This window comes from Leucopleurus acutus (genome assembly GCF_964270905.1).
Source record: "Leucopleurus acutus genome assembly, chromosome: 1".
NCBI classification, from domain to species: Eukaryota; Metazoa; Chordata; class Mammalia; order Artiodactyla; family Delphinidae; genus Leucopleurus; species Leucopleurus acutus.
In genome coordinates this window covers 86038847-86066747 of record NC_139142.1, presented here as the reverse complement: position 1 = coordinate 86066747, position 27901 = coordinate 86038847, and the positions used below count along the sequence as shown (strand labels likewise).

Sequence of the window (27901 nt, the reverse complement as noted above, 5' to 3'; positions counted from 1 at the left end):
CCTACTATGTATATGCCTGGCAGTGTGCTAGGTGCTTTCCCTATTGACAGCTGCTCTGGCTAGAATTCCATCCCAGATCCAACCACCACTTAAAAACAAAAATCAACACCCCCTGCAAAAAAACCCAGAAACAAAACCATATTCCTCATGGAGCCTCTTTCATTAATACAAGTCACAGCTGCCACACCCTCCATAAGACTCCGGCACCATAATTAGGATAATAGACTCTCAAGGCTTCGAGGGACCTTTGAGGTCATCTAGTTAAAGGGGCGGCAGCTGTTCTCTTCACCACCGAGTCTGACAGTTACTGTGCTCAATTGTCTCAACCGGACGTGCAAAACATGTCTGGGTCTATGGTCTCTGTAGGCTGCAATTCCACAAAAGATAGGTCAACGATAAGCAAATGTGAAGCTTGAACTACGACGTTTCAGACTGGAAAGGGCAATGGGGAAAAATATGGCTTACCGGGGCCCTCAGACAATGTAAATGGAAAAAAAAAATTTTTTTTTTTTAAAGAACTGGCAGAGACGTAATGTGAAGCCCTTGAATTCGCGTAGAGGCCTACAAAAGGGATCCTGATTGACCCGGTAAACCCCAAAGAGTCCTCTCTCTTCAGTTTCACCATCTCTGAAATTCTAGCCATCCTGGATCTTCTTTGCCCTTTTATTAGAAAGCCGGGAAACCCTCTCCTTTTCCACGGAAGAGGGTGAGAGAGGGGACTTATGGTGCATGAACGATAGAAAATTGGTCTTTTCTCTTATGTCTGACTAGTGGTACAAACAACCGTCCTGGAGGCAGGGGAATATATTTCACGCCCTCTCAAGGTCCCTTCGGTTCAAGGATACTGTCATTCTCCGGCTGTATTAGAGGGACGGCCTGCAACGTCCAGGCTGCCATGGAAACACGCCGCCGTGTTCCTTTTTCTTACGTGGGGCGGGGCACTCCGCCCAGCCACCAATCATCCACAGGTTTTCTTGAGTGGCGGGCAGCAACAGCGAATGGGCGAGCCGATACCGCGTGACGCGACGGGAAAGGGGGAGTTCGCGGCCCGTGGCGGCGGTGGCTACAGCGTCGACCTGGGGATCGAGCTGGAGGGACCTCGGGAGCGTGCGGAGATCTCTAGCTGGAGCGCGAGGGACCTCCCGCCGGGATGCCTGGTACTGTTTGGAGAAAAGTGGGGAAGTAGTAGGCTCTGAAGGCTTGGGTTTCGGGTCTGAAGGGGATGGCCGACCGGAGGGGGCGGGGTGGCAAGCATGGCGGCGGTGACAGGGAAAGGGTTGGAGGGCCCTGAGGAGGGGGTGGGGTAGCCCTAGCTGGAAAGGCTGGGTGGTCGTGAGGAAGCGTGAAGACCTGTGGGGGTTAAAACGAGCAGAGATTACAAAGAAGCCTTTTGCGGGGTGGTAGAGGCGCCAGAAGGACGTAGGGAGAGTTGTGGGGGATGGAAAAAGGGGCGGGGAGAGAAGAGGTTAGGAAGGAGGGGAAAGGGTGTCTACGGGAAGGTGATGGAAGGGGGAGAGAAGGATAGGCAGGCTGATTGTAAATAACGAGGAAATCGGGCCTTGGAAGGTATGATAGGAAAGTGATTGCAGCGATTATAATGTTCTAATTGGAAGAGTCCTACACTGGTCCTCTTTTCCAGGTCTTGTACTTCTGCCTCATTATTTAAGCTCAGACTGCATGAGGAAGGCTAGTAGGTTACACAGAACTGATCTTTTGTTATTCCATTCCAGGGGAGCAGATGGACCCCACTGGAAGTCAGTTGGAGTCAGATTTCTCTCAGCAAGACACTCCTTGCCTGATCATTGAAGATTCTCAGCCTGAAAGCCAGGTTCTAGACGATGATTCTGGTTCTCGCTTCAGTATGCTATCTCGACACCTTCCTAATCTACAGACGCACAAAGAGAACCCTGTGTTGGTGAGTGATAGGTTGCTTGGAAATGATTGAGTAGATTTTTTTTTCCCCCTAATCTAGACCAAGCTGCAAAGTAAGTACTTAGGAGATCACTATCTTTTGGATAAAGTTGGCTGGAAAATAAAATCAGTTTCACAAAAATATGTATCATTTTGGATTATTTCATATATAGTATATTATGAAATGTATATTTCATATTATGTACATATGTATGTATACATTATGAATGTATATTTTGTATGTATATTTTCTGGGATGTATATTATATATGTATATTTTCTAGGATGTTGTGTCCAATAGTGAACAAACAGCTGGAGAAGAACAAGGAGACAGTAATAGTAGCTTCAGTGAACAACTGAAAGAAAACAAAGCTGCAGGTGAAGTCCATTTTGCAAGGGTGCTCTTGTTGGAGCTGGGTGGATATAAACATTATGTGGTTGTGGTGAATGTATGTAAGGAAGTCTGGCACAGTATCTGGTGCACAGTACTCAAAAGGTTGGTTTTCTAATGTAGCTGATTAGATTGGTATTGTCTGCATTCTTGAATTTGTATTACAGTTTGGTGGTAAATGCCTTTTCTGCTAATATCCACTTATTTTTTTCAGAGTCTATGGATTCTTCTCATTTGGACACATGTGGTTCCATCAGTCAGGTCATTGAACAGTTACCTCAGCCAAATAGGACAAGCAGGTATACTAGTGTTTGAAGGAATTTATTTAAATGTATTAGTGGATCAGTTTTTTTATCTGTACCTGTTGTCTCATTCCAAGGATAAAAGGATTAATCTTATTTTTGTGAATTAGGGAGTGGGATTTGAGAATTGTATTAACTAGCATTCTGTTGGTACTGATAGCTGGAATCTCTTTTATGAGGTGGTAACATTTTTTTGCACCTACATTATTCAGATTGTGATCTGCCTTGTGCATGTGAAACAAGCATTCCTTATTCTTAGCTTGGATATGACTTATTACTAGAAAAAATAATCAAAAAATATTTAGGTATATTATCAAAACAGTTAAGCATGGTTTCTACCTACCAACCAAAGAACCTCGCCAGTTTTAGACCCAGAATGTTTAATTCATACCCTAAACTGTATTCAGTTTTTACTTTGTCTCCTGTATATCTTTACATTGTCCATTTATTGAGTTTATCCTCTATGTTGGGCACTAGATGGGATGTTTGATATATACTGCCATTTAATTTCATCCTTAAAGCAGTTGTACGATGAACACATTATGTTACTTCCCTTACTTAGGTGGGGAAGTGTTAGGCAAAGAAGTTAAAAACCTTGCTCTAGAATGCATTGCTAGTAAGTGACAGAGCTGGGCTTTGAGTCCTTCTGACTCAAGTGCCTCTCTTTCTTTTTTACTATTCAATACCCAAATTCTCCTAAGATCAAAGGAGAACGTAGGAGTCTTGGGGTGGTGGAATAGAAAAGGGAGGTAGTCAGAGAGGAGGATGTTAGTATGAGGTGAAAGACTAGGGTTTTATCTCAAAAATAAGTGCTTTTTTGTGTGTGTATGTTTGTGTTCTATTTAATACTCTGTGTTTGCACTTAAATTTTTTCTTTCAAATCATCAGTTGGATGCTTTAGAACAATCCCCAAATTGGTGGACTTATTTTGGCCCTCAGGTGGGTTCTAGTTGGCCTACACATAGTTGTAAAATATATTTGAATTAGTTGATAGAATTTAAAAATAGGGAAATTTCACATAGAACTTAGATTTCCAGCTTCTGGGATTACTAGGCCGGAAGTAATGCAACTGTTGTATTATTGGCAGCAGTTGGCGGGAGCTGTGAGCAGCCAGCCTCTGCTTAGATAGGGCATGAGTGCTATGGTCTGTCATAGTGCCTGTAACTCACTGTTGTATTTGGACACTGAGGCCAGGTATTCTTTTTTCATTTATCCTAGGGCTTGTGCTTTTGTTCTTAAACCCAGCCACTTAACTCATTTATGTTACCTTTCTTTGCTTTTTGTAGGCATTTAAGTTTTTGTGATACCTCTTTAGGAACATGTGCCAGGCTTATCTGTGTTTTTGTGGCTCGGCATCTGAGTTTGAACCAGTGGGGACAGAATGCATGTGTACCCCTTGTTATAAATTAATGGTACTGTTTGAGAAGTCTCATGCTACTTCTTTTCCCTTTTTGCATCAAGGTGTTGCTCTTTCCTTAAAAAAAATACTTGAATGCTTACATTTAGGAAACGTGCAGGCACTGTGGTAGGTGTTTTAAAGCATGTTTGCCATTATGGAGCTTACAATTTAATAGGGGAAGCAGATGTTAAATAATTACATAAATAGCTATTCAGTGAGAACTGTGATGATTGTAAAGAGGAAAAAAATAATATATAACCTAACATGGGGGATAAGGGAAAACCTCTTTGAGAAGGATGATCTAAACTATAAATACAAATTTGTTAGGCATAGTTGAAGGGCTGGGGAGAAGTGTGGCATGTGGGAGGAGGAGCTTTCCAAACACAGGGAGCAGCATGTGTAAAGGCCACGAAAACCGCAGAGAATGTGGGGTTGATTCCAAAAGGGGTTGACTTCAAAGCACATGTATACTGATCTCTTTATGTTGTCTTTATTTATTAATGCAGATATTTTGAAAAAGGCTGTTTGTGAACTTTTATATATCATAAAATTCCAAAAGATCTTCCTCTCTTATCTAATGTCCTACTGTGATGTAAGCCTGTGGTCCTAAACATGAAGTGTCCTAAAATAAGATGCTGAGGATATTTTTATTTCCCTGTTAAGCATTTAAGAAAATTGAGGTGATTGTAGATTCACATGCATTTGTAAAAAATAATAGAGATTCTTTGTGTACTTTTCCCAGTTTCCCCCAATGGTACCACTTTGCAAGACTATAGTATACTTTCACAACCAGAATATTAACATTGATAAAATCCAATGAACTTATTCACATTTCCCTAGTTTTACTTGTACTCATGTGTGTGTATTAATTTTTTTACAGCTTAATCACCTGTGTAGGTTTATCCACCACTGAGGTCAAAATGCCGAACAGGAGCTCCAGTGTTGCCCTTTTATAAACACACCCACCTCCCTCTCCTGCACATGAACCTCTGGCAACCGCTAATTAAGACCATCCTCTGGGGAATTCCCTGGTAGTCCAGTGGGTAGGACTCTGTGCTTTCACTGGTGAGGGTGTGGGTTCGATCCCTGGGTGGGGAACTAAGATCCAGGAAACCGTGCAGTGGGACCAAAAAAAAAAAGATCATTCTCCACTGGTAAAGTTTTGTCATTTAAAATGTTATATAAATAGGATCATACAGTATATAATCTTTGGGGATTGGCTGTTTTCAATTAGCATAAGTCCCAGGAGATCCATATGAGTTGTTGCATGTGTCAGTGGTTTGTTCCTTCTTATTGCTGAGTAGTGTTCCATGGTATGGATGTACCACAATTTGTTTAACCATTTGCCTATTGAAGGAAATCTGGGTTGATTCTAGTTTTTGGCTAATGTAAATAAAGCTGCTATGAACATTTGCATACAGGTTTTTGTAAGTCTTCATATCTCTAGGATAAATGGCCAGGTGGGCAATTGCTGGGTCATAGGGTAGTTGCCTGTTCAGTTTTTTTAAGAAACTGCTGAACTGTTTTCTAGAGTGGCTGTATCGTTTTACAGTCCCACTAGCAGTGTATGAGACATCCAATTTCTCTCCATTCTCACCAGCATTTGGTGTTGTCACTATTTTTTATTTTAGCCATTCTGATAAGTGTGTGATGATATCTCACTGAGGTTTTAATTTGCATTTCCCTAATGGCTAATGTTGTTGAACATCTTTTCATGTGCTTCTCTGCCATCTGTACATCCTCTTCAAGGAAATGTCTGTTTATGTCTTTTGCCTATTTTCTAACTGGATTTTTTTTTATTGTGTTTTGAGACTTCTTTATATATTCTATATATTAGTCCTTTGTAGCATATGTGGTTTGCAAATATTTTTCTCCTACTCTGTAGCTTGTCTTTTCATCCTCTTAAGAGGCTTTTTCCATAGAGCATGTTTTTAATTTTGATGAGATCTGTTAATTTTTTTTTTTTGCGGTACACGGGCCTCTCACTGTTGTGGCCTCTCCCGTTGCAAAGCACAGGCTCCGGATGCACAGGCTCCATGGCCATGGCTCATGGGCCCAGCCGCTCCACGGCATGTGGGATCTTCCCAGACCAGGGCACGAACCCGTGTCCCCTGCATCGGCAGGCGGACTCTCAACCACTGCGCCACCAGGGAAGCCCTGTTAAATATTTTTAAGAGTGATATAAATACATAATTTATTTTAAAAAGAACTTATGAAAAGCAAAGAGTCCATTCCCACCATTGGTCCCCTTTCACAGAGGTAAAGCTTTTTAAGTGTTTGTGCTTTTATTTCTTTGGGAGGTTATCTTCCTAGCTCTTAATACTGTTGTAAAACTAAGTAACACTGTTGTATTACCATTTCTTGTTTTATCAAATTAAGACACTTGAGTTCCATAATGAAAGATGAGGTTTTAACTCACAACAACATTCTCCTAATTTTTGATGATAATTGTTTTATTTCTTTCATTGGCTACTTCTGTATTTCTAAATAATATATTTAAACCTTTGTTTTCTTTTTCCATCAGTTTTGGATAGTGGAGAAAAGTTTAATATCAGTACTATTTTTTGTCTATAATTGGATTAATTTCAAGCCTCTTCTGATTCACCTAATCATTCTAATTAAATATTTATTGAGTATTTCCTATATGCCAAGCATTGTTGAGTTTTGGGGATACAAAGTGATCAGAAGAGATAAGAAACCCTAGACCTTAATGGAGCTTACATTCTGGTATGGGATATAGCAATACATGATAGATAGGTAAAAATATATAGTATCTTAGACTCTGATAGGGCTGAAGAGAAAGATAAAGCAGAGAAGGGGATGGGAAACATCAAAGGAATTGCAAGTTTAGGTAGGGTGACTTAGGGGATGCTTTAGTGATGTGACATTTGACTAAAAATCTTAAGTAAGTGATCTCTGCTATTATTTGGGATAAATGTAATCCATGCATAGAGAACAGCAAATGCAAAAGCCCTGAGAGAAGCATGTGCCTGGAATAATTGAGAAATGACAAGGAGGTTAGTGTGGCTGGCGTGGAGTGCTTGAGAGGAGTGGGAGAAGAGGTCAGGGAAGTAAAGAGGGAACCAAAATATATAAAGCCTTATGGATCATTGTGAGGAATTTGGCTGTTACTCTTAGGAAAGTATTTAACGGTTTTGAGCAGAGGAATGACATGATCTGACTTAGATTTAAACAGGATCACTCTGGCCGCTGGATCAAGAATAGACTGAAGAGCATACAATTTTTATTTGTCTATTATACCTCGATAAAGCTGGGAAAAATAAAAATTAAAAAAAAAAAGCTCTTCAGATTAAATTTAAAAAGGAATAGTCTGAAGGGAGAGCAAGGGTAGAGTCAGGAAGACCTACTAGGAGACTACTGAAATAATTTAGGCAAAATGTGACAGTGGCTAGACCAGAGTAGAAGTGGATGAGGAGTGGTGAGATTCTGGGTTTTTGAAAATATGATTCAAAGATAGATTGGATGTGAAGTATGCAAGAGATGAAGGAGGTAACAGTGATTCCATGTTTTTCATTTGGGAACTAGAAGAATGGAGTTTCTGTTAATTGAGATGAGAAGACTGCAGGGGAAGGTCAGTTATAGACCTGTTACAGTTGAGCTGCCTTTTCAATTACCAGTTGGAGGCAGTTGACAATGTGAATGTCTGGAGAAGGTCTAAGCTGGAGATTTAAAATTCCAGAGTCATAAGCATATGGATGATGTTCAAAGTCATGAGTCTGGATAAGATCACTAAGGGGGTGAGTTGTAGGTGAAGAAGAGGTCCAAGGACTCACTGTGCCTACGAGCATTAGGAACTTGAAGAAAACCACCAAAAGAGACTGAGGAAGATCCAAGGTGTGTGGTTTGTGCTGTCTTTCATTTGCTCTTCTACTTTTTGTCATACACACTCTTGACTTTCTTTCCCTATGTTTCCTGAGGTCAGGCATCTGGTCCTCCTAGTTGTGTAGGTAACATTCTATTTTATTTTTGTGGAAGTCTTTATTCAGTCCTTTTTTCTCTTCCTTGGATCATGGTCCCCAACTTTGCAAATTTATGTTTTCTTCTCTTTTATGCTTATTAAACTTATGCTTAATGGTCTTTATATGAAATGTTACAGGAGGCAAAAATGTCATCTATAATTCTGCCACCCAGAGGCTAATTGCTGTAAACATTTTGGCTTATTTTCCCTGTTGTTTTTTGTTGTTGTTGTGCATTTGATATACATAGTTGACACGTGGGAAGTAAAAGTTCGTGTGTTTCTTGACCTTTTTGCTTAACAACATGAGCAATTAATTTCCCCTGCAATTAACACTCTAAATAACATTTGCCCCTAGTTTTTTATTTTAAAAGTTTAAACCCACAGTAGAGATGAAAAGATACTATGCATTTTTTCAAAAGATACTATGCATTTTTCTGTGTGTGTGTATAAAATATACTGTTTTGAAACAAAGTTGCAGAAATCATAGTTCCCCTCAAATATGTTAGCATTCATCCCCTAAGAAAAATATTATCCTATATTATCATAATACCCTCATCACACCTAAGAAAATATCGATTCTGTAAAACCTAGTAATAAGTGCATATTCAGATTTTCCAGGTTGTCTCAAAGATGGCTTTATTTTATATATATATATATATATATTTTTTATCCAGTATCCAATCCAGATTATGGTTTACATGTTGCATTTGGTTGTTTTGAACATTTTTAATGGCTGCATAAATTCCATTTTATGGATTATGAAATTAGTTAATCATTTACCTACTGTTGGGCTTACAGTAGGTTGTTAGTCACAGTGAACTTCGAAAGTAAGTTTGTATAAGGATCTTTTCATATTTCAAATTATTTTTTACGGTTGAAATTACTAGGTATGAACATTTTTTAGAGCTCTTGATACATATTTACCAGTTGTTCTGCAGAAAGGTTCTATTAGTTTATACTCTCATAAACAGTATGTTATAATGCTAATCTCACCTCAGGTTTGGGCAGCACTGACTAGTAGTACAGTATTTACAGTTTTTCTTTTCTAATTTGATTGGCAACAAATGGTTTCTCTGATATCTTACCTTTTTTTTTTTTTTTCGCGGTACGCGGGCCTCTGACTGTTGTGGCCTCTCCCGTTGCGGAGCACAGGCTCTGGATGCGCAGGCTCAGTGGCCATGGCTCACGGGCCTAGCTGCTCCGCGGCATGTGGGATCTTCCCAGACCGGGGCCCCAACCCGTGTCCCCTGCATCAGCAGGCGGACTCTCAACCACTGCACCACCAGGGAAGCCCTGATTTCTTACATGTTTAAAGATACTTGTATTTCTTTTTTTTGTGAGCTGTCTTTTCTGTTGTTTGTCCATTCATATCTTGAGCTTCTTCTAACGAGTTCCTTGTATATTATGGAGACTATTCTTTTGTTATATTGTTGCAGATATTTTTTCCTAATTGTTATGTGTGTTTTACTTTTGTTTATCGTTTTTTGACCTGTGATGTCTTCTTTTCAATACACAGACGTCTTACCTGAATTTTTTTCAGCCACTGTGGTTCTATGTTATGTATTCTACGAATTTTTACTAAAATTCTTTTATGAACTGTTCTATTAAATAGATGTGTTTTTTTTGTTTGTTTTTTTTTTTTTGCGCTACGCGGGCCTCTCACGGTTATGGCCTCTCCTGTTGCGGAGCACAGGCTCCGGACACGTGGCCATGTCTCAACGGGCCTAGCCGCTCCGCAGCATGTGGGATCCTCCCGGACCGGGGCACGAACCCGTGTCCCCTGCATCGGCAGGTGGACTCTCAACCATTGCGCCACCAGGGAAGCCCAATAGATGTATTTTTGAGCCCCTTCTCTGCACATCTAATGCACATCTTCTCTTGTCACTTGTCAGTAATTCTCTTGAGTGCAAGATTTTTCTATCCCTGCTCAGATTTTTTCAGAGAAAGATAAAAATCAAGTATGTTTGTTTCTTCCTCTGTCTCTTATTTGTATTACTTAATTCTGTACTACAGTGTTTTGAGTTGTTAACCTTTTAGGTGCCTTTTGTAGAAAGAAGCAATAATGGGGTGAGGTTTTTTACTTTTTCAAATTTGCTTAAAACGTGGTTGGTGTGTGGGGAGTCATAATAAAATTTAAAGAGTTCTTTGAGCAAAATATCCCGGCCTATCTGCGAACACATGATTGTGTCTTTTTGCTGTATAGTGTTTTGGGAATGTCAGTGGAATCTGCTCCTCCTGTGGGTGAAGAGAAGGAAGAAGAGGTGGAAGAGAAGGAGAAAAAGGAAAAAGAAGGAGATATTTCAGACGATACCACACACTCCCTTGGTGCTGAAGGTAGCTTTATGCCTTTCTCAGGATAGTAGATTGGTCTAACCCCTTTAACATGAGCATGCAGATGTCTAAATTTCTCCCTTTTATCAGGTTATAGATTTCTTATCATTAAATTGAGAATAGTCGTTAGGAAATTTGCTGGTAGCCTAAGATAATCCACCTAATTTGGTGTTCAGGAATTTTTAGCTCATTTTTTAGCCCCCTTTCTGCATACTGACTCCTACTTCTTTTGTATTCATTTGTTTTTCAAATATTTTGGGGATGCATGCCTTGTGGGGTGGAATTACAATATGAAGTACAGTGCTCTCTGCGTGTGTGTGCGCGTGTGCACGGTAGGGGGTGGCTTATGTATTTCTTTAGAAAGTAGAAATAGTCTACCTTTATTAGGTGCTTGTAAGGTTTTATGGTACACAGTTTTTGCTTCATTATGCATTTTCCCCCTTTGCTTTTAGTGCTTCTATTCTTAATTTTATTTTGAAAAAATTTGGGGGGCAGGGCTTTGATGTGAAAGACTTAGTATGACCTTCTTTTGCTAAAGGGCAGCACCTTGCATAGTACATAATATTGTGGGATGGTACCTGATTTCTTGGGGTTTTCTTCCTAGATCCTGCCTCATCACAGCTGGGCTTTGGGGTTCTAGAACTTTCCCAGAGCCAGGATGTTGAGGAACAAACTCTGCCACGTGAAGCAGACAATCTACAGTCAGTAACCACCAACTCTGCTTATACTAGGCTATCTGATGTGGATGCTAATATTGGTACGTAACATGTTTTCTGGCATTTAGAGTTTGTTTATAAGTATTTTCTCCCATGCTAGAGCTAGTTGTTTTTTCCTTGATATATCTTATAGCTATCTAAGTAAATATAATCTAAGTTAGTATAGTAAGGTTGTAGAGTTGTCTGGCCAGTACTTGTCAGTTGATGGCTTGCATACTAAGGTTTTTTGTAAGTGGGTAATTGGTTATTTTCCTTTCTGGAATGATGCCTGTATATATTTTCAGTTTGTATTTCTTTCTTTAAAATCTTTGCCTTTTAAAAAGCATTTGGGACTACTTCTAGTACTTTGAAAAATTAAATATTTCCTTCCTGTCTTCTTCTAAAACTTTAAGCAATTAAGCATGAAGAACAGTCTAATGACGGTATCCCCATGGCAGCACAGCCCAGCAAGGATATCCCTGTGGCACCACAGCCCAATAAGGATGTACCTGTAGTAGAAGAGCAAAATTCACCACCTGCAAGGTAAACCAAGTTCTTTCTAGAAAGTATTTTTGGGTTTCTGCTATCGGGTTACACTCATTTCACTTGGCCAGGTGGAAACTTTTTTAGAAATTCTTGATTTTTTTTTTCCCCCCTTGCCCTGGGCATATTTATGGTCCAGTAGAAACATTTATTGTTTATGAATTCTCATTGTGTCATCTTATCTTTAGGCATATTACAAGCCCAATTTATTGCTGCTTTAACTGTAAGGATGATCCCTTAATCTTTGGTTGTTACTCCTCCTCTCTGTTCTTTGTCTGCAGAGGCACTATCTCTCTGTGGTCTGTCTTTTTAAATTCTCTAGTGTTGTAAGAGTCAAAAGAATATTATATTTGATAGTCTACTGTTTTTATACTTGAGGAGCACCCAGATTGCTTTGGGTCCTCAGGTATCCTGCATCTGGTAGCTTATGGCATAGATAAATAGGGAGGTATTCTTTTCCCGTGTCTTTCAGGCTCTTAACTTGGTGGGAATTGGGCAGTATACCTTTGTTCTGCCTATGGTGATTGTTGTATCCAAAACAGCATTGTCTCTGGTCAATACCTCAAGTTTAGATATGGCAGAGGACAAGTGGGATGCTTCCATTTTGGAGAAGGGAATGAGTAAACATTTAGTATTCTTTTGTTTCTTCCTTCAGTAGAAACAGTGGGGAATGGGGTACTGAACAAAGTTGAATATCAAGAGAGGTTGTCTTTCTAATGCAAAACACTCAGTTTAACGTTCCGCTTTTCCTTAGGAAATTACTCTCTAGGTAGTTTTGCTAGCCTGTTTACTCTGGGGAATGGTAGAGTAGGTGAACCACTTAAGTCTCTGGAACGGAGCCAGCAGTGAGTGTCTTACATGTGTAAGTAGTATTTGTGTGAAGGAGTCTTGGTTTGGGGCTTGGGTTGAGTAGATCAGATCAAAAAGGTCAGCGGAAGATAAAGTGTGTGTCTGGTGCAGAGGATGATTTACATCCAAGCTCTTTCTGTGGGAGGTCATTGTTCTGGCATTGTTGCCATCTGGATCACACTGCTTCATGCACCTCTAGATAACAATGTATGAAACAAAAATCCCTAACTCACTTATCAGAAATCTTGGACAGCATGCAGCACTGCAGTGAGCAGAGTGGAAAAGAGGTATTGCTTTGTGAGAGACTGAGACACACTTTGAAATGGGCTGAGGGCTTTGCATCATTATAAAGTGTAGCTTATTTCACTTTTAATAGTTTCTGGAAGTTTTGAAATTAAAAAAGGAAAACACACAAAACAGGAAATGCTTCTTTGTTCAAAGATGAAAGCCTTTGAACATAGTAACTTTTTCTCCTGGTGATATGAATTTCCTAGGTCAGAGGACATGCCTGCTAGTCCCAAAGGCTCTCTTGCTGCTGTGGAAACAAAAGAACAAATATCTGTTCAGGAACTTCTGGAAGGTGGGATGCAGATTCAGAAGTCACCAGAGCCTGAGGTTTTGTCAACTCAGGAAGACTTGTTTGACCAGAGCAATAAAACAGGTACAAAGAGTAATTCGTTGCCGTAGCTCTTCTTTTCTGAAGATCTAAACTTTTATTTCTGTTCTGAGGCTACTGTTTTAAGTCAGAAGGCACTTTATAGGTGTGCAGACTTGTTTGTGGTATGGAAGGAAAGTACGTTTCTAGCTGATTAATGAGAAGGGCTTTTTGGAAATAATTGCTATTTAGCGTGTGTTAACATAATTTTCTTTCTCTTTTGGAAATGGAGATACTGAAGAATACTAGCTAATAATATGGCAGATTTAATGTTATGGAAAGAGTAGCTATTTCTGTTATCATAAGTCTTCAAATCTTAAATATCATGATAATTAAGTGAAGATTTTCATGTTCACCTGGGTAACAGTCACTTATTCATCTGTTTATTAGTTCCTCTGCCACAAATAGGAAGTTATGGTCCAGCAGAAAGAATATAATACCTTTAGAAGACTAGAATGGTATTTGTTTCACCTTTCATTAACCCCCACCAGTGCCCCATGCTGCAACCTCACAGAGCCAGAAAGCTTCAGTAACAATCAGCAAAATATGATGTATTGGTTGTAAGTAGGGAGGAAGAGAAGGTTATACTCCTGTACTATGCTGTGAATGTGTACAGGACATACAGAGCATCACCAAGAAACCTTTTCTGGTCTCTCATTAAAGCTACAAGGTTGTATTTAAGAAATTTCTTTATTCTTGCAATTAATACAGCTGATACTCCATTTGTTGCTAAGGAGAAGGGACCAACAGGAGCCTCTTCATAGTATAAATCAGTAATGACTGCTCATATATCCTTTTACTTGTGCTTTAGTATTTTTTCTGTCTTTTGAGGAGCCCAGGTTCTAATCATGAAAGTTGTTGCGTTCATATCATCAGGTGTCATGCACATCGTTTTGACTTCTCCCATCTGCATCATGGCATGAGCTTTACTTCACCTTAGGTAGACCTTGGAATAAAGGGCTCGCTTGCTGTCTTATAATAGAAACTTGACCAGAAAGAAGAGCAGCCAAGGAGAGGTTTAAGCGTCCTGGCTTTTCTTCTCCAAGCTTTAATCATGACAGAAAGGACTAAGGAGTTCTTTTCGTCAATTCTTTATTAAAGAAACCCATAATTCATTAGGGAGAGGATGTTTAATGGTCACTCAAGATTTGCGTTAGTGTGGCATTCCACTAATTGTACTGCAGTTAGAAAACAGTTTCTGCCCTCTTGGAACATGGGTGGATATATGAATATTATGCTTTTTGTACTACTGAGTGTGTTTTGTTTTTTGTTTTTTTGACAATTCAGTAATGTCAATATGAGAAGTAAATGCAACTAGAATTTTTTTTTTTTTCTCAGTAGCTTCTGATGGTTGCTGTACTCCTTCAAGGGAAGAAGGTGGGTGTTCTCTGGCTTCCACACCTGCCACCACTTTGCACCTCCTGCAGCTCTCTGGTCAGAGGTCTCTTGTTCAGGAGAGTCTTTCCACGTAAGTAAGCCTAAAATAACCCTTTCAAGGAAACATGTGCCTGATGGTTTTAGGCTAAGGTTGAAAGAGCTAAAGTTGGTAGTCCAGAAGTCTTTTTGAAACTGAAAAGTAAACTCTAGGCTTAAGAATTTTGGGGAATAAGAACTTAGTGGAATTATCGAAGGCAGGTAGATCTGCTTTCCCATTTGGAGATTTTAAAATTGTAGCCCAAAGGTTTCACCAGGAAAGAAACTGCCCAGTTATTTAGAGACTGTTACATGTCCAAAACAAGCTGCCTGCTGCTCCATTTGGCTAGCAGTTCTTCCCGTTTAATGGCATAGGGGTGCAGAAGAGGTTATGCTAGAGTTGACAGTAGTTGGATTTCTTTATCCGTATTAGGGCAAAGAGGTTGCTTTTTTTTTTTAATAAGAATATACATGATCTTTCTCATAATAGGCAAAAAATGGAGTAAATATTTGTCTCAAATCTGCAGATGAATTAATTTTTTTAGCACTATCTCATCCTGCTTTTCAGTTATGATGTCCTTGTGTCTGGTCATTTACTTTCTCTTGTAATCATATGACTTTTCCCTTAATCTTTTTTTTAATTCTAATTTTGGATATGTCTGGTGTGAGAAATAGTTATTGAAGTATTGTTCATGGCTCTTCTACCAAGGTCGGTTAGCTGTTTGAGAGAAGCACTAATAAGTACTTGAATGAGTTACAGATATTTTTGCTGTTAAAAAGTAGAAAGCAAGTGCGAAGCTGTAGCTGTGGTAAAATAACCTGTGGCTCTCTCTTTGTATAAAGGAATTCCTCAGACCTTGTTGCTCCTTCCCCTGACGCCTTCCGATCTACCCCCTTTATCGTTCCTAGCAGTCCCACAGAGCAAGAAGGGAGAAAAGGTGAGCTCTCTTGATCTATCTGTTGATCTCAGGTTAGAAGAGGGGCAGCACTTCTTCTGCCTTGTGAAGTGTACTGTTCCTTTACATGTTAGAACACTGTGACCTCGACTATTCGCTAGGACTCATGTCTAAGCTTCAGGGGAGTGGCCTAGTGTTAAGTGCTTTCCTTAGTTCTTTGCTCTTCTAGCACTGATTCTTTTGAGAATTCTCTATTGACAATTTAATTTTTGAAAAGACCCTTAAGGGAAAATTGTTCAAGTTGAACTCAAATGAATTATCAGTAGTATAATGAAGACCTTTATTGCTATTGGCCTAATAGTGTCCAGCAACATGGTAGCATGTTACTGGTCAGAGGGAACCAAAAATTGTTTCTTTTGCTCTTTATAGGTTATTTCTGCTATTATCAAAGCAGTTTTAGCCAAAGAGTCGTTAGGAGCAGGTGGTAGAAATTTTGGCTTAATTCCCTTCCTCCTTTGAGGACCTAGTGATTTTATATTACTTTATACACAAGAAAGTTTTTCTTTTTACTTAATTTATGTCATTATCTAAACCTCTTTTGCTCTCTTCTAGTCTCCTATCCAGTCATTCAAGATATTTCTAAATTTTTCCTACTTCTACAAAGCCTTTTCCAATAAATTCCATGATTTTTTTCCTTTTCATTCTTTCATATATCAGTAATGGTACAATAGCTAATATTTATTGAACACTTATTTTATGCCAGGCACTGTTCTTTTTTCCTTCTCTTTCGTTCTGGGTTCTTCTGTTTGTTTCTTTTTTTGTTTGTTTGTTTTTTAAATCCTCACAACATTCCTAAGAAGTAGGTGTTACTTTTATCCCCATTTTACAGATGAGAAAATGGAGGCACAGAGAGATTTCACAACTAAGTCCACAGAGGCAGGATTTGAACTTGGGCAGCTGCCTCCAGAGCCTGTGCTCATGGGTTTTCATTTACCCATGACAAAATTTAATCTTAGACTTTCTTCTGTCACAAAGTTTGTGTCTGGCTATTTTCTCTTGAAATCAATGTAGGTATCCAAATGGACTAATATCATTCTAAGCATAACATGATTAGTGATATCTTCAGTGAAAAATAAAAGTGAATCCATTCTACAAAAAAGGCTGTTAATGCAAGTTAAGTTTGGCTTATCCTTAGAACCATTTTTTCTATCTGTAGTGTGAACACTGAAGATATATAAAAGTAATTATATTAAAAATGCTCTCTCCCTGACTGTAAACATAATTAGTACTTACTGTGGAAAGTTTGGAAAGCATATGGGAAAGTAATGAGAAGAAAATAAAAATCACCTGTGATACCACAGTCCAGATAGAATTAGTATTTGGATATGTGTTTCCTTTCAGAGTGTTTTGTATGCATAAATATAAAGAAGTATGTTTACACAAGTGGGATCATGTTATGTATATGATTCAGTGTTCTTTTTTTCATGTAACATTGTATTTTCCTTTGTTAATTTTAGATTTAATGCATTTGCTTAATATGTGCATAACTGTGCAACTGTGTATGCTTTTTTGTATTTTGTTGTTGTTGTCTAAGAATATTAACCTAAAGCCTTTTTATATGTAGTGCTTAGAACAGTCCTTAATAAGAGCTTTGTCACGGCAATAAAGATCAAAAGGTGTAATGAGAATACTTAACACAGCTGTGGTAGGGAAATAAAGGCCTACAGCATCAGTTCCCGAACCTAGCATTAGAGTGGAGTGTGCGTTTGAGGCCAAGCTAAGCAGCAGGGGTAGGTATTGAGGTGGAGGTGGAGCGGGTACCTGGTAGCATGAATGTGGATTATAGGGAAAAACTAAATGGCATAGGTACTTTGTGAGAGTGGTCTAATGGAAGCCTGTTTGGGGTCAAGCTGTAGGATAGGGGAAAAGGGGTTGATGAATCAAATACCTAGCGAGCTAGGCTGGCTCTGAGGAAGATCCTGTTAGCCTACAGGTGGGTAGTATACTATACGAAAAGCAGTGTTTTGTGTTTTGTTTGTGTATGTTTCCCTCCTGAGCAGTTTGTCTCAGGATTAGTGTCCTGTACTTTGTTCTTTGATAAATCATTGCTGATTGTCATTGATAGATTTTTTTTTTCCCTTCTTCTCTATTTGTCCTGGCATCCACCTCTCTGCACTTAGCAGTTAATGCAAATAAAATGAGTTCATAAATATGTAGATATTTACTTAGAGTGATGAACAAGTTCACTGCCTTTCAAGGCCTGTGGTTAAATTAGGTGCCATTAATCTGGGCGTTCCTATGCAAATGTGAAAACTGAGCTATAATCAGGAAAGGGTCTCAGAGGAACCTAGTTAATTTACTATCATGGATGGATGGGTATCCCTAGATGAACCCTATTTTAATCTGTATCTGAGTATTTTAGGAGTGTGGACTTCCCTCCCCCAGGGGAATAAAGTGTTGCTAGATTTCCAGGACTCAATCTTCTATTAACCTATCAGCTTTTCTGAAAATTGTCACTGTTTTTTTTAGGGATGAAAATATCTGAATATAATTGTTATTAGTGGTATTGGAACATGAATAGTATTGATGAGTGCTTATTTCTCAATTTGTGTTTCCTATTTTAAACTAGATGAGCCAATGGATATGTCAGTGTTATCTGAAGGGGGAGAGTCTTTTCAGAAGAAACTCAAAGGTGATGAACCGGTAGGGATAGAAAACCCTCCTCTCCCACCTGAGCCCACTATATCACCACAAGCCTCAACACCGGTATCTCAGAGCACACCAGTCTGCACTCCTGGGTCACTTCCTGTTCCATCCCAGCCTGAGTTTTCTCATGTGAGTATCATAGAAAAAGTTTTTTCCTTCTAACATCTTTTTTTTTTTTTTTTTTTTTTTTGCGGTACGCGGGCCTCTCACTGTTGTGGCCTCTCCCGTTGCGGAGCACAGGCTCCGGACGCGCAGGCTCAGCGGCCATGGCTCACGGGCCCAGCCGCTCCGCGGCATGTGGGATCTTCCCAGACCGGGGCACGAACCCGTGTCCCCTGCATCGGCAGGCGGACTCTCAACCACTGCGCCACCAGGGAAGCCCACATCTTTTTTTTTTTAAACAACTGTATTGAGGTATAATTTAGAAACCATAAAACTCACCCATTTTAAGTGTATAGTTTAGTGATTTTTTAGTAAATTTACAGAAGTGTGCAGCTGTTAATCAGAATCTAGTTTTAGAACATTTCCAGGGTCATCTAACATCTTGATGTACTTTTTATGTTTGAATTTTGTACTATGTCTTTTTTTTTTTAACATCTTTATTGGAGTATAATTTGTACTGTGTCTTTAACTTCTTAAAAATGTTGCTTTGAAATTGAAAGGGGGCATTAGTCATTATTCTGCCTTAACACATGAACTTCTCACTAAATCAACCCTAGGTTCTCCACCAGTTGTCAATATCTCCTTTCAAGATGTTCAGGGGCCTCAAACTTTTTCATTTTGGAGAAACCACTTTTGGAGCCTCCTGAGTTCTAATCTGTGCTATTGCCTTCTATTCCTGGTATATAACTGTCACCTCCCTTTCATTGTCTTTGGAGATTGTCCTTACCTGTCTTTGTGTTGGATTCCTCTTGGGCTCCGTGTCTTCTTGCTTGGTTTACTCCCTCATTTTGATGGAGGACATTCTTTAGTAGCATACTTTCTACCCTCATACATGATTCATAGTTTGTAGGAGTATAGAATTTTAGGTTGGAAATAATTTTCCTTTAAACTTTTGAAAGCATCGCTCTACCATCTTCAGACTTCCAGTGTTGCTGTTGAGAAGTGTGGCCAGTTTGATTTTGATCTTTAATATGTGAGCTGTTTTTTTTCCTTACTGGAATCTTGTAGATTTTTCTTTTTATCCCCAGTGTTCTGAAACTTCCAGACCCTTGGCATAGGTCTGTTTTCCTTCATTGTGTTGGTAAGCCCTCTCAATCTAGAAACTCAAGCCCTTCAGTTCAGGGACATTTAATTATTTAATTTCTTCCCCTTTGTTCTTTTTTTTTCTTAATGGAGTACCTATTGTTCGGATATTCATATTCCTAGAATAGTCTAGTAATTTTATTATTTTGTGTCCTACTTTCCATCTCTCTCTCCTTTTGTTTAACTTTCTGGATGATTTCCTCAACTATTTTTTTTTAAAACTTAAAAAAACCCTCACTTTATTGAGATATAATTCACGCATCATGTTGTTCACCCTTTTAAAGTGTATAATCTAGTGGCTTTTAGTATATTCACAAAGTTGTATAGTTATTCACCAGAGTCTAAATTTTTTTTTTTGCGGTATGCGGGCCTCTCACTGTTGTGGCCTCTCCGGTTGCGGAGCACAGGCTCCAGACGCGCAGGCTCAGCAGCCATGGCTCACGGGCCCAGCCGCTCCGTGGCATGTGGGATCTTCCCGGACCAGGGCACGAACCCGTGTCCCCTGCATCGGCAGGCGGACTCTCAACCACTGCGCCACCAGGGAAGCCCCAGAGTCTAATTTTAGAACATTTTCATCACGTTCCCCCTCCACCCCCAACAAAAGACCCCATGCTTATTAACAGTCACTCCCATTTCCCCCACCTCCAGCCCTAGTCAATCACTAGTCTACTTTGTGTCTCTATGGATTTGCCTGTTCCGGGCATTTCACATAACTGGAATTATACAATATGTAGTCTTTGGTGACTGGTTTCTTTACTGTAATGTTTTCACAGTTCATCCACGTTCTGACATGTATCAGAACTTCATTCCTTTTTATTCTGAATAATACTGTGTATGTACATACCGCGTTTTATTCATCCATTTATCAGTTGATGGACCTTTGGGTTGTTTCCCCTTCTTGGGTATTATAAATAATGCTGTGTACATTTGTGCGCAAGTTTTTGCGCGGATGTGTATTTTTATTTTTCTTGTATATAATTAGGAGTGCAACTGCCAGGTTCAACCATTTTATAACTTTCTCTGAGACATTAATTTCTACTCTTGGATTTTTCATTTCTATACTCTTTTTTTTTCCTTGAATGTTCTCCCTTTTTAAAAAAAAAATAGCATTTTGTCATTTCATGGGTATACTATCTTATCTCCTTAATGATATTAGTAATAGTTTCTGAGAAGTTTTCTCCCTGCAATAGTCACTATTTCTTCAAATAGATTTTAGTTAGTTTTGTTAGTTTTGATGTTTGACTTTTAAAGAGGCTTTCCTCAAGAGTCTGATAATAATCCTTGATTTTCTGACTGCTTTAAGAGTGAAATCCCAGAAAACTGATTGGAAGTTCTGAATTGGTGGTTAGTGCTTCATGTGTCTGGAATTTACTGTAGTGTGATATGCAGGGCCATTTTGGGGGTCCCCTAATGTCAGTATCTTGATTTATCTTGTCTTGTTCACATTCCCTCCTGTCTGCCATTGCTTTAGAAGTCTATGATGGAAGAGGACTGGGGGTGTTGAGAGGCAGGTGCAGGTTCCATTGAATATGTAAATTTTCATTTAATCTCCCTGTTTTCAGTCTGGTACTTTCTGATAACTGTGCCTCTTTTCTTCCAGTTCAGGGATGCTCTGTTTTACCCTCTCCAGGGCAGAGGAGGGTCAGGAAGAGCGAATCTGGGGATTAAACTGCTTCTTAAATAGATTTCCAGCCAGTGTTCCTCCTGTTTTTAGCACTACCCTCATCACCACTTCCAGAGTTACCTGGGCTACTGCCAAGTCCTGAATCTTTTTTGGGACATGGTAGTTCTGAGGTATAATTTGGGTTACTTCTTAGCTTTCTCCACTGCTGTCTTAGGAATTCAGTTTTCACTAGTCTGCTAGATGGATGACCACTCTTGCAAAATTTTATTGTGGTTATCTGTTCTTTGTTCTCTTTTTCTTTCTTTTTTTTAAAAATAAATTTATTTATTTATTTATTTATGGCTGCATTGGGTCTTAGTTGCTGCGTGCGGGCTTTTCTCTAGTTGCGGTGAGCAGGGGCTACTGTTCGCGGTGCGCGAGCTTCTCATTGCGGTGGCTTCTCTTGTTGCAGAGCACGGGCTCTAGGCTCACAGGCTTCAGTAGTTGTGGCTCACGGGCTCTAGAGCACAGGCTCCGTAGTTGTGGTGTACGGGCTTAGTTGCTGCGTGGCATGTGGGATCTTCCTGGACCAGGGCACGAACCCATGTCCCCTGCATTGGCAGGCGGATTCTTAACCACTGCGCCACCAGGGAAATCCCTGTTCTCTTTTTCTTGAAAATGCATTTAAAAAAAAAATCCCTTTACCATTGCTTAGTGGGATTTTGGAAGAGAGTTAAAGGAAATGTGTGTATTAAATCCACTGTTTTTATTTGGAAGTTCCATACTTTTTTCATTATGTATCAAACTCCTTACACGTTAGTCTTTTTTTTTTTTTTTTTTTTCTTGCGGTATGCGGGCCTCTCACTGTTGTGGCCTTTCCCGTTGTGGAGCACAGGCTCTGGACGCGCAGGCTTAGTGGCCATGGCTCACGGGCCCAGCCACTCCGCGGCATGTGGGATCTTCCTGGACCGGGGCACGAACCCGTGTCCCCTGTATCGGCAGGCGGACTCTCAACCACTGCGCCACCAGGGAAGCCCACATGTTAGTCTTAATGACTCACCTTTGCACATCTGTTATTTCTTCTGTAAATTGGTTATGGAAGTCCAAGTGAACCTAATTTTGATGTTGTAATATCTATTTATTAACTTTTGTTTACGTTGGGTCTTTGTTGCTGCGCGCGGCCTTTCTCTGGTTGCGGCGAGTGGGAGTGGTGGCTTCTCTTGTTGCGCAGCATGGGCTCTAGGCGCGTGGGCTCAGTAGTTGTGGCTCGTGGGCTCTAGAGCACAGGCTCAGTAGTTGTGGCACATGGGTTTAGTTGCTCCGCGGCATGTGAGATTTTTCCTGGACCAGGGCTTGAACACGTGTCCTCTGCATTGGCAGGCGGATTCTTAACCACTGTGCCACCAGGGAAGCCCCATGTATTTCTTTCTTTTTTTCCTAATATATTTGTTAACTTCATAGCCTCTTCGACCCTTCACCAGGATGTGAGGGCTGAGGAGAGGATTAGTAGAAAATAGTTTGATATTTAACACTTTTTCATTCTTGATATACATATTAATTTGGGGATGACAAGTCAGAGTATAGATGATTGTTTGTGTGGCTCCTAAACTCTGTGTGTGTGAGACCAGTTTTTGACTGGTTGGATACTATGGATTTATGTCTGTTGAATCTAGACTGGTTGACTCATTGAACGAAGTCCTGACAGTTCTTCATCAGTCTTTATCCAGAGCCCTGAGGTGGTTTTTTCACTTAACTTCGTTATTCTGACTAGGCCTTCAGGGAGCCTCAGCGCTGTGGATTATTAGGGGCCAGACACTCGGAGGCTAGATCAGGCAGTCTTAAGAAGTACAGCTTGGGCTTCCCTGGTGGCGCAGTGGTTGAGAGTCCGCCTGCCGATGCAGGGGACACGGGTTCGTGCCCCAGTCCGGGAAGATCCCACATGCTGCGGAGCGGCTGGGCCCGTGAGCCATGGCCGCTGAGCCTGCGCATCCGGAGCCTGTGCTCCGCAACGGAGAGGCCACAACAGTGAGAGGCACGTGTACCGCAAAAAAAAAAAAAAAATCAAGAAGTACAGCTTATTGATAGGCTGGTTAGCCCCTGAAGTTTTACTTTGCTGACTGAAATTATACATATATTGAAAAAATTCTGTAAAAGATATCACGTATTTACTTTGATAACACTTAAAACATATTCAGAATGTGGACAACTGCTTAATGAATATGAGGTTTCCTTTCCTTTTTTTTTTTTTAATTTATTTAATTTATGTTTTTTTTGGCTGCATTGGGTCTTCGTTGCTGCGCATGGGCTTTCTCTAGTTGTGGCAAGCGGGGGCTACACTTTGTTGTGGTGTGTGGGCTTCTCATTGCAGTGGCTTCTCTTGTTGCAGAGCATGGGCTCTAGGCACACGGCCTCAGTAATTGTGGCACGCGGACTCAGTAGTTGTGGCTCACGGGCTCTAGAGTGCAGGCTCAGTAGTTGTGGCACACGGACTTAGCTGCTCTGCGGCATGTGGGATCTTCCCCGACCAGGGCTCGAACCCGTGTCCCCTGCATTGGCAGGCGGATTCTTAACCACTGTGCCACCAGGAAAGTCCCTGAGGTTTCCTTTTGAAGTGATGAAAATGTTTTCATTTTCATTTCAGTAGATAGAGGTGGTGGTTGCACATTGTAAATATTCACTTTAAAGTGGTTATTTTATGAGTTTGACTTTTAAAAAGGTATTTATAATTTTATTAGCAATGTCTTAACTATAAGCCTTTGTAAAATGACTTATTTTTTACAAGAAAAGTAAATACATTTTTCTTGTATAATATACAGATAAGTGAAAATAAGATCATCAATTATCCTGTCTCAAGTAAACTGCTCATAACTTTTTTGTTTTGTTTTTCATAACTTTTTAATAGTATATATTTATTAACTTAAAAAAATGAAAATTATATAAAAATGTATAGACCACAATAAAATATATATTCATATACTTTTTTAACTAAAAACTTTTCTATTTAATGCATAGCCTGCATGTTTTTCTATATTTTAAAATACTCATCTACAATTTTGTGTAACTACAAAGTATTCCATCATGTAGGTGTATCATAATTTTTAAATGAATCTCCTATCAGTGGATATTTAAGATATTTTATATTATTTCCTTTTCCAAATAATAATTATAGTACTGAACATCAAGTACTCTAGCTAAATCCCAGTGTATTTTCATCAAATAATTTCCTGGAACTGGAATTATTGGACTAAAGGGTATATAAAATTTCAAGGCTGTTGTCGTGTATTGCCAAATTGCCATTAGAAGTGTTGAACCAATTTATACTCAGTCATGCCTCAGAGTATATGAGCAGATTGAAATTTAAGACTATTTTTATAATCTAAAAGTGTAAACAGTAACACCAGACATTGAAATACCAGAAGTTATAGAATATACAGAATGTTTGGCAACCTATTTTGATTCCTCATTCCCTTAAAAATAGGAAATGAATGCCTTACCAGCTATGTCTAGAGCGTTACAGCATTTATGTTAGGCAAAATAACAAATTAAATTCTTACATAAAAACATATTTTAGCTTTGGGTTATTTTCTTTTTTTTAAGGTATTATTTACATAAAATAAGAACGCCATTTTAAATGTATAGTTTGATCAATTTTGGTAGTTGTATACAAATGTATAACCACCATCACCATCAAAGTACAGAAGAGTTTCCTCACCCTAAAAAGTTTCTTCATAATCCTTTGCCCCCATCCACTCTTCTACCCTAGGCAAGCATTCATCTGCCTTCTGTCACTATAGTTTTATTTTTTCAAGAATTTCATATAGGTTTTCCCTGGTGGCACAGTGGATAAGAATCTGCCTGCCAATGCAGGGACACAGGTTCGATCCCTGGTCCAGGAAGATCCCACATGCTGCAGAGCAACTAAGCCCGTGTGCCACAGCTACTGAGCCTGCGCTTTAGAGCCCGCAAGCCACAACTACTGAAGCCCGCGTGCCTAGAGCCCGTGCTCCGCAACAAGAGAAGCCACTGAAATGAGAAGCCCGCGCACCACAATGAAGAGTAGCCCCCGCTCACTGCAACTAGAGAAAGCCTGTGTGTAGCAACGAAGACCCAACACAACCAAAAATTTAAAAAAAAATTTCATATGATTGGAATCAAAAGTGTATGGTGTTTTGTGTTTGAGTTCTTTAGCCTAGCATATTTTTGAGATTCGTTCATATTCTGGCAAGTTTTAATATTTTAATCCTTTTTATTGTTGAGTAGTATTCTGTAATATAGATATCCGCAATTTATTCACCAATTGATGAACATTTGGGTTGCTTCTAGTTTTGGGCTATTATGAATAATACTGTTGTGAACATTTGCATACTACATCTTTGTGTGGACATATGATTTTATTTCTCTTGGGTTAATTACCTACAAGTACAATTTCTGAGTCATATGGTAATATTAATGTATGTTTAACTTTAGAAGATAGTACCAAACTGTTTTCCAAAGTGGCTCTAGCTTTTGCATTGCCACCAGCAGTGTATGACAGTTTCACATCCTCACCAACAGGATGTAGTCTTACTACCTTCAGCCTTCCTTGTTGGTATGTAGTGGTATCTGTTAACTAATATTAATGTTAACTTTGAATTTTACATCTTTATGAATGCTAGCATATTTTGAAATAGTGGGATGTGAAATAAGGACAGGCATACCTCATTTTATTGCACTTTGCTTTATTGTGCTTTGCAGATAATTTATTTTTTTACAAATAGAAGGTTTGTGGCAATCCATCATTGTTGGATGACATTTAGCATTTTTTTAGCAATGAAGTATTTTTTAATTAAGGTATGTACATCTTTTAAAGACATAACGCTATTGCACACTTAATAGACTATAATGTAAATAACTTCTATGTACACTGGGAAACCTAAAAATTTGTGTGACTTGCTGTATTGTGGTGGTCTGGAACTGAACCTGCAGTATCTCTGAGTTATGCCTGTATATATTCCCACTTTGTGAGAACCGAAGTGGACTGTGTAGGCATATGTTCACGTGATTCCTGTATAATTGAGGGCCCATCATACAGTGTATGACATGATTTTAGTAGTGGTATACAGTTAAATTTAAGTGTCTTCCTACCTAAGTTAATACCTTTAGGTTTTTGTTTGGATTGTGCTTATTCTAGATCAGTGATTCACAAGAAGATCATTAAACAGTGACTTGTGTTGATGAACAGACTGGTGATTATGGCCCTAGAGTTTTAAAATTCTTGTGTAGTTGATTTAGAAATTTTAGAATTGAAGGATTAGATATAAAAGAAATACGATTATGACAAAATGATTATTTGTGTCTTTTTGTTCTTCCCTAGGACATTTTCATTCCATCTCCAAGTTTGGAAGAACGATCAAATGATGAGAAGAAGGATAGAGGTTTGCATAGTTCATCTTTGACTGTTGAGTATTCTAAAACTTCAGAGACTGAACCAAAGAATTCCTCTGAGGATCTTGGGCTTTCTTTGACAGGGGATTCTTGTAAGTTGATGCTTTCTACAAGTGAGTATAGTCAGTCCCCAAAGATAGAAAGCTTGAGTTCTCACAGGATTGATGAAGATGGAGAAAGCACACAGATTGAGGATACTGAACCCATGTCTCCAGTTCTCAATTCTAAACTTGTTCTTGCTGAAAATGATAGTATCCTGATTAATCCAGCACAAGATGGCCAAGTAGAACTGAATCAGAATGATGATAAAACAAAGAGGGTTAACACGGAAAGCAGAGACGACATTAGTATTTTAGCTGATGGTTGCAAAGGCAGAGAAGAAACTGTGGCGGAAGACGTTTGTATTGATCTCACTTGCGATTCAGGTAGTCAGGCAGTTCCCTCTCCAGCTACTCGATCTGAGGCACTCTCTAGTGTGTTAGATCAGGAGGAAGCTATAGAACTTAAAGAACATCATCCAGAGGAGGGGTCTTCAGGGTCTGAGGTGGAAGAAATCCCTGAGACTCCTTGTGAAAGTCAAGGAGAGGAGCCCAAAGAAGAAAATATGGAGAGTGTTGCATTGCACATTTCTCTGACTGAAACTCAGTCTCAGGGGCTGGGTCTTCCAAAGGAAGTCCCCAAACAAGAATGCCAGGAAGCTATGGAAGTTGAAACCAGTGTGATTAGTATTGATTCCCCCCAAAAGCTTCCAGTACTTGACCAAGAATTGGAACATAAGGATCAGGAAGCATGGGAAGAAGCTACTTCAGAGGACTCGAGTGTTGTCATTGTAGATGTGAAGGAACCATCTCCCAGAGTTGATGTTTCTTCTGAACCTTTAGAGGTAGTGGAAAAATGCTCAGATTCTCAGTTGTGGGAGGATGATGCTCCAGAAATAGAACCATGTGTTGAGAATAGAGCGGATACCCAAGAAGAAAAGAGTGCAGAATATGAAGGAGATCTGAAATCAGTGACTGCAGAAAAAGAACCTGTAGAGGCAGACTCTTCACAGCCTCCCTTGACTTTAGTGAGAACAGATGATGCTCCAGGACCTGGCCAGGAAATGCAGCAGACCCAACCAAAAGAGACAACAGTTAGCACATTAAGAGAAGACTCAAAAATGGCTAATACAAAGCAGCTGGACTCAGGTGTAGGGGCCCAGCCACTGGAGAAAGCCTCTGCCCATGCCTCACAAAGCTTCTGTGAAAGCTCTAGTGGTAAGTGTGATTACAAATTGTTCTGTGTTTCCAACCAAATTATAATTTGGAATGGAAGGTAGGAGAGAACCACATGCTTATTACATCAGGGCTGAAAATTAACTTGGATTTATGTTTATGAGCAACCAATAATAGTTGGGATATTTAAAATTTGGGGTTGTATTTTTCTTTTGTAGCTGTAATTATTTTTAGAATCAGAGATCAGTTGAGGTTTTTATCAGCTTTATAACTCAGGAGTAATCAACATGAATTTTCTAAGTATTTAGAAATTGTACCCATCTGGTATTTTCTACTTAGGTTCCA

General features: G+C 39.4%; 1 protein-coding gene across 1 annotated transcript in view; it reads left to right on the top strand.

The window, feature by feature from the left end:
- Positions 1–1067: 1067 nt before the first annotated feature.
- Positions 1068–27901, top strand: part of TP53BP1 (tumor protein p53 binding protein 1) — a 66671-nt gene continuing 39837 nt past the window's right edge. Inside the window, exons 1-12 of the mRNA XM_082835912.1 lie at positions 1068–1157; positions 1731–1915; positions 2196–2289; positions 2517–2601; positions 10186–10316; positions 10918–11070; positions 11422–11551; positions 12895–13061; positions 14397–14523; positions 15312–15406; positions 17994–18199; positions 26272–27598. Of these exons, the coding sequence (XP_082692038.1) occupies positions 1151–1157; positions 1731–1915; positions 2196–2289; positions 2517–2601; positions 10186–10316; positions 10918–11070; positions 11422–11551; positions 12895–13061; positions 14397–14523; positions 15312–15406; positions 17994–18199; positions 26272–27598 (2707 nt within the window). The 5' untranslated portion in view covers positions 1068–1150. The remainder of the gene's footprint in view (positions 1158–1730; positions 1916–2195; positions 2290–2516; positions 2602–10185; positions 10317–10917; positions 11071–11421; positions 11552–12894; positions 13062–14396; positions 14524–15311; positions 15407–17993; positions 18200–26271; positions 27599–27901) is intronic.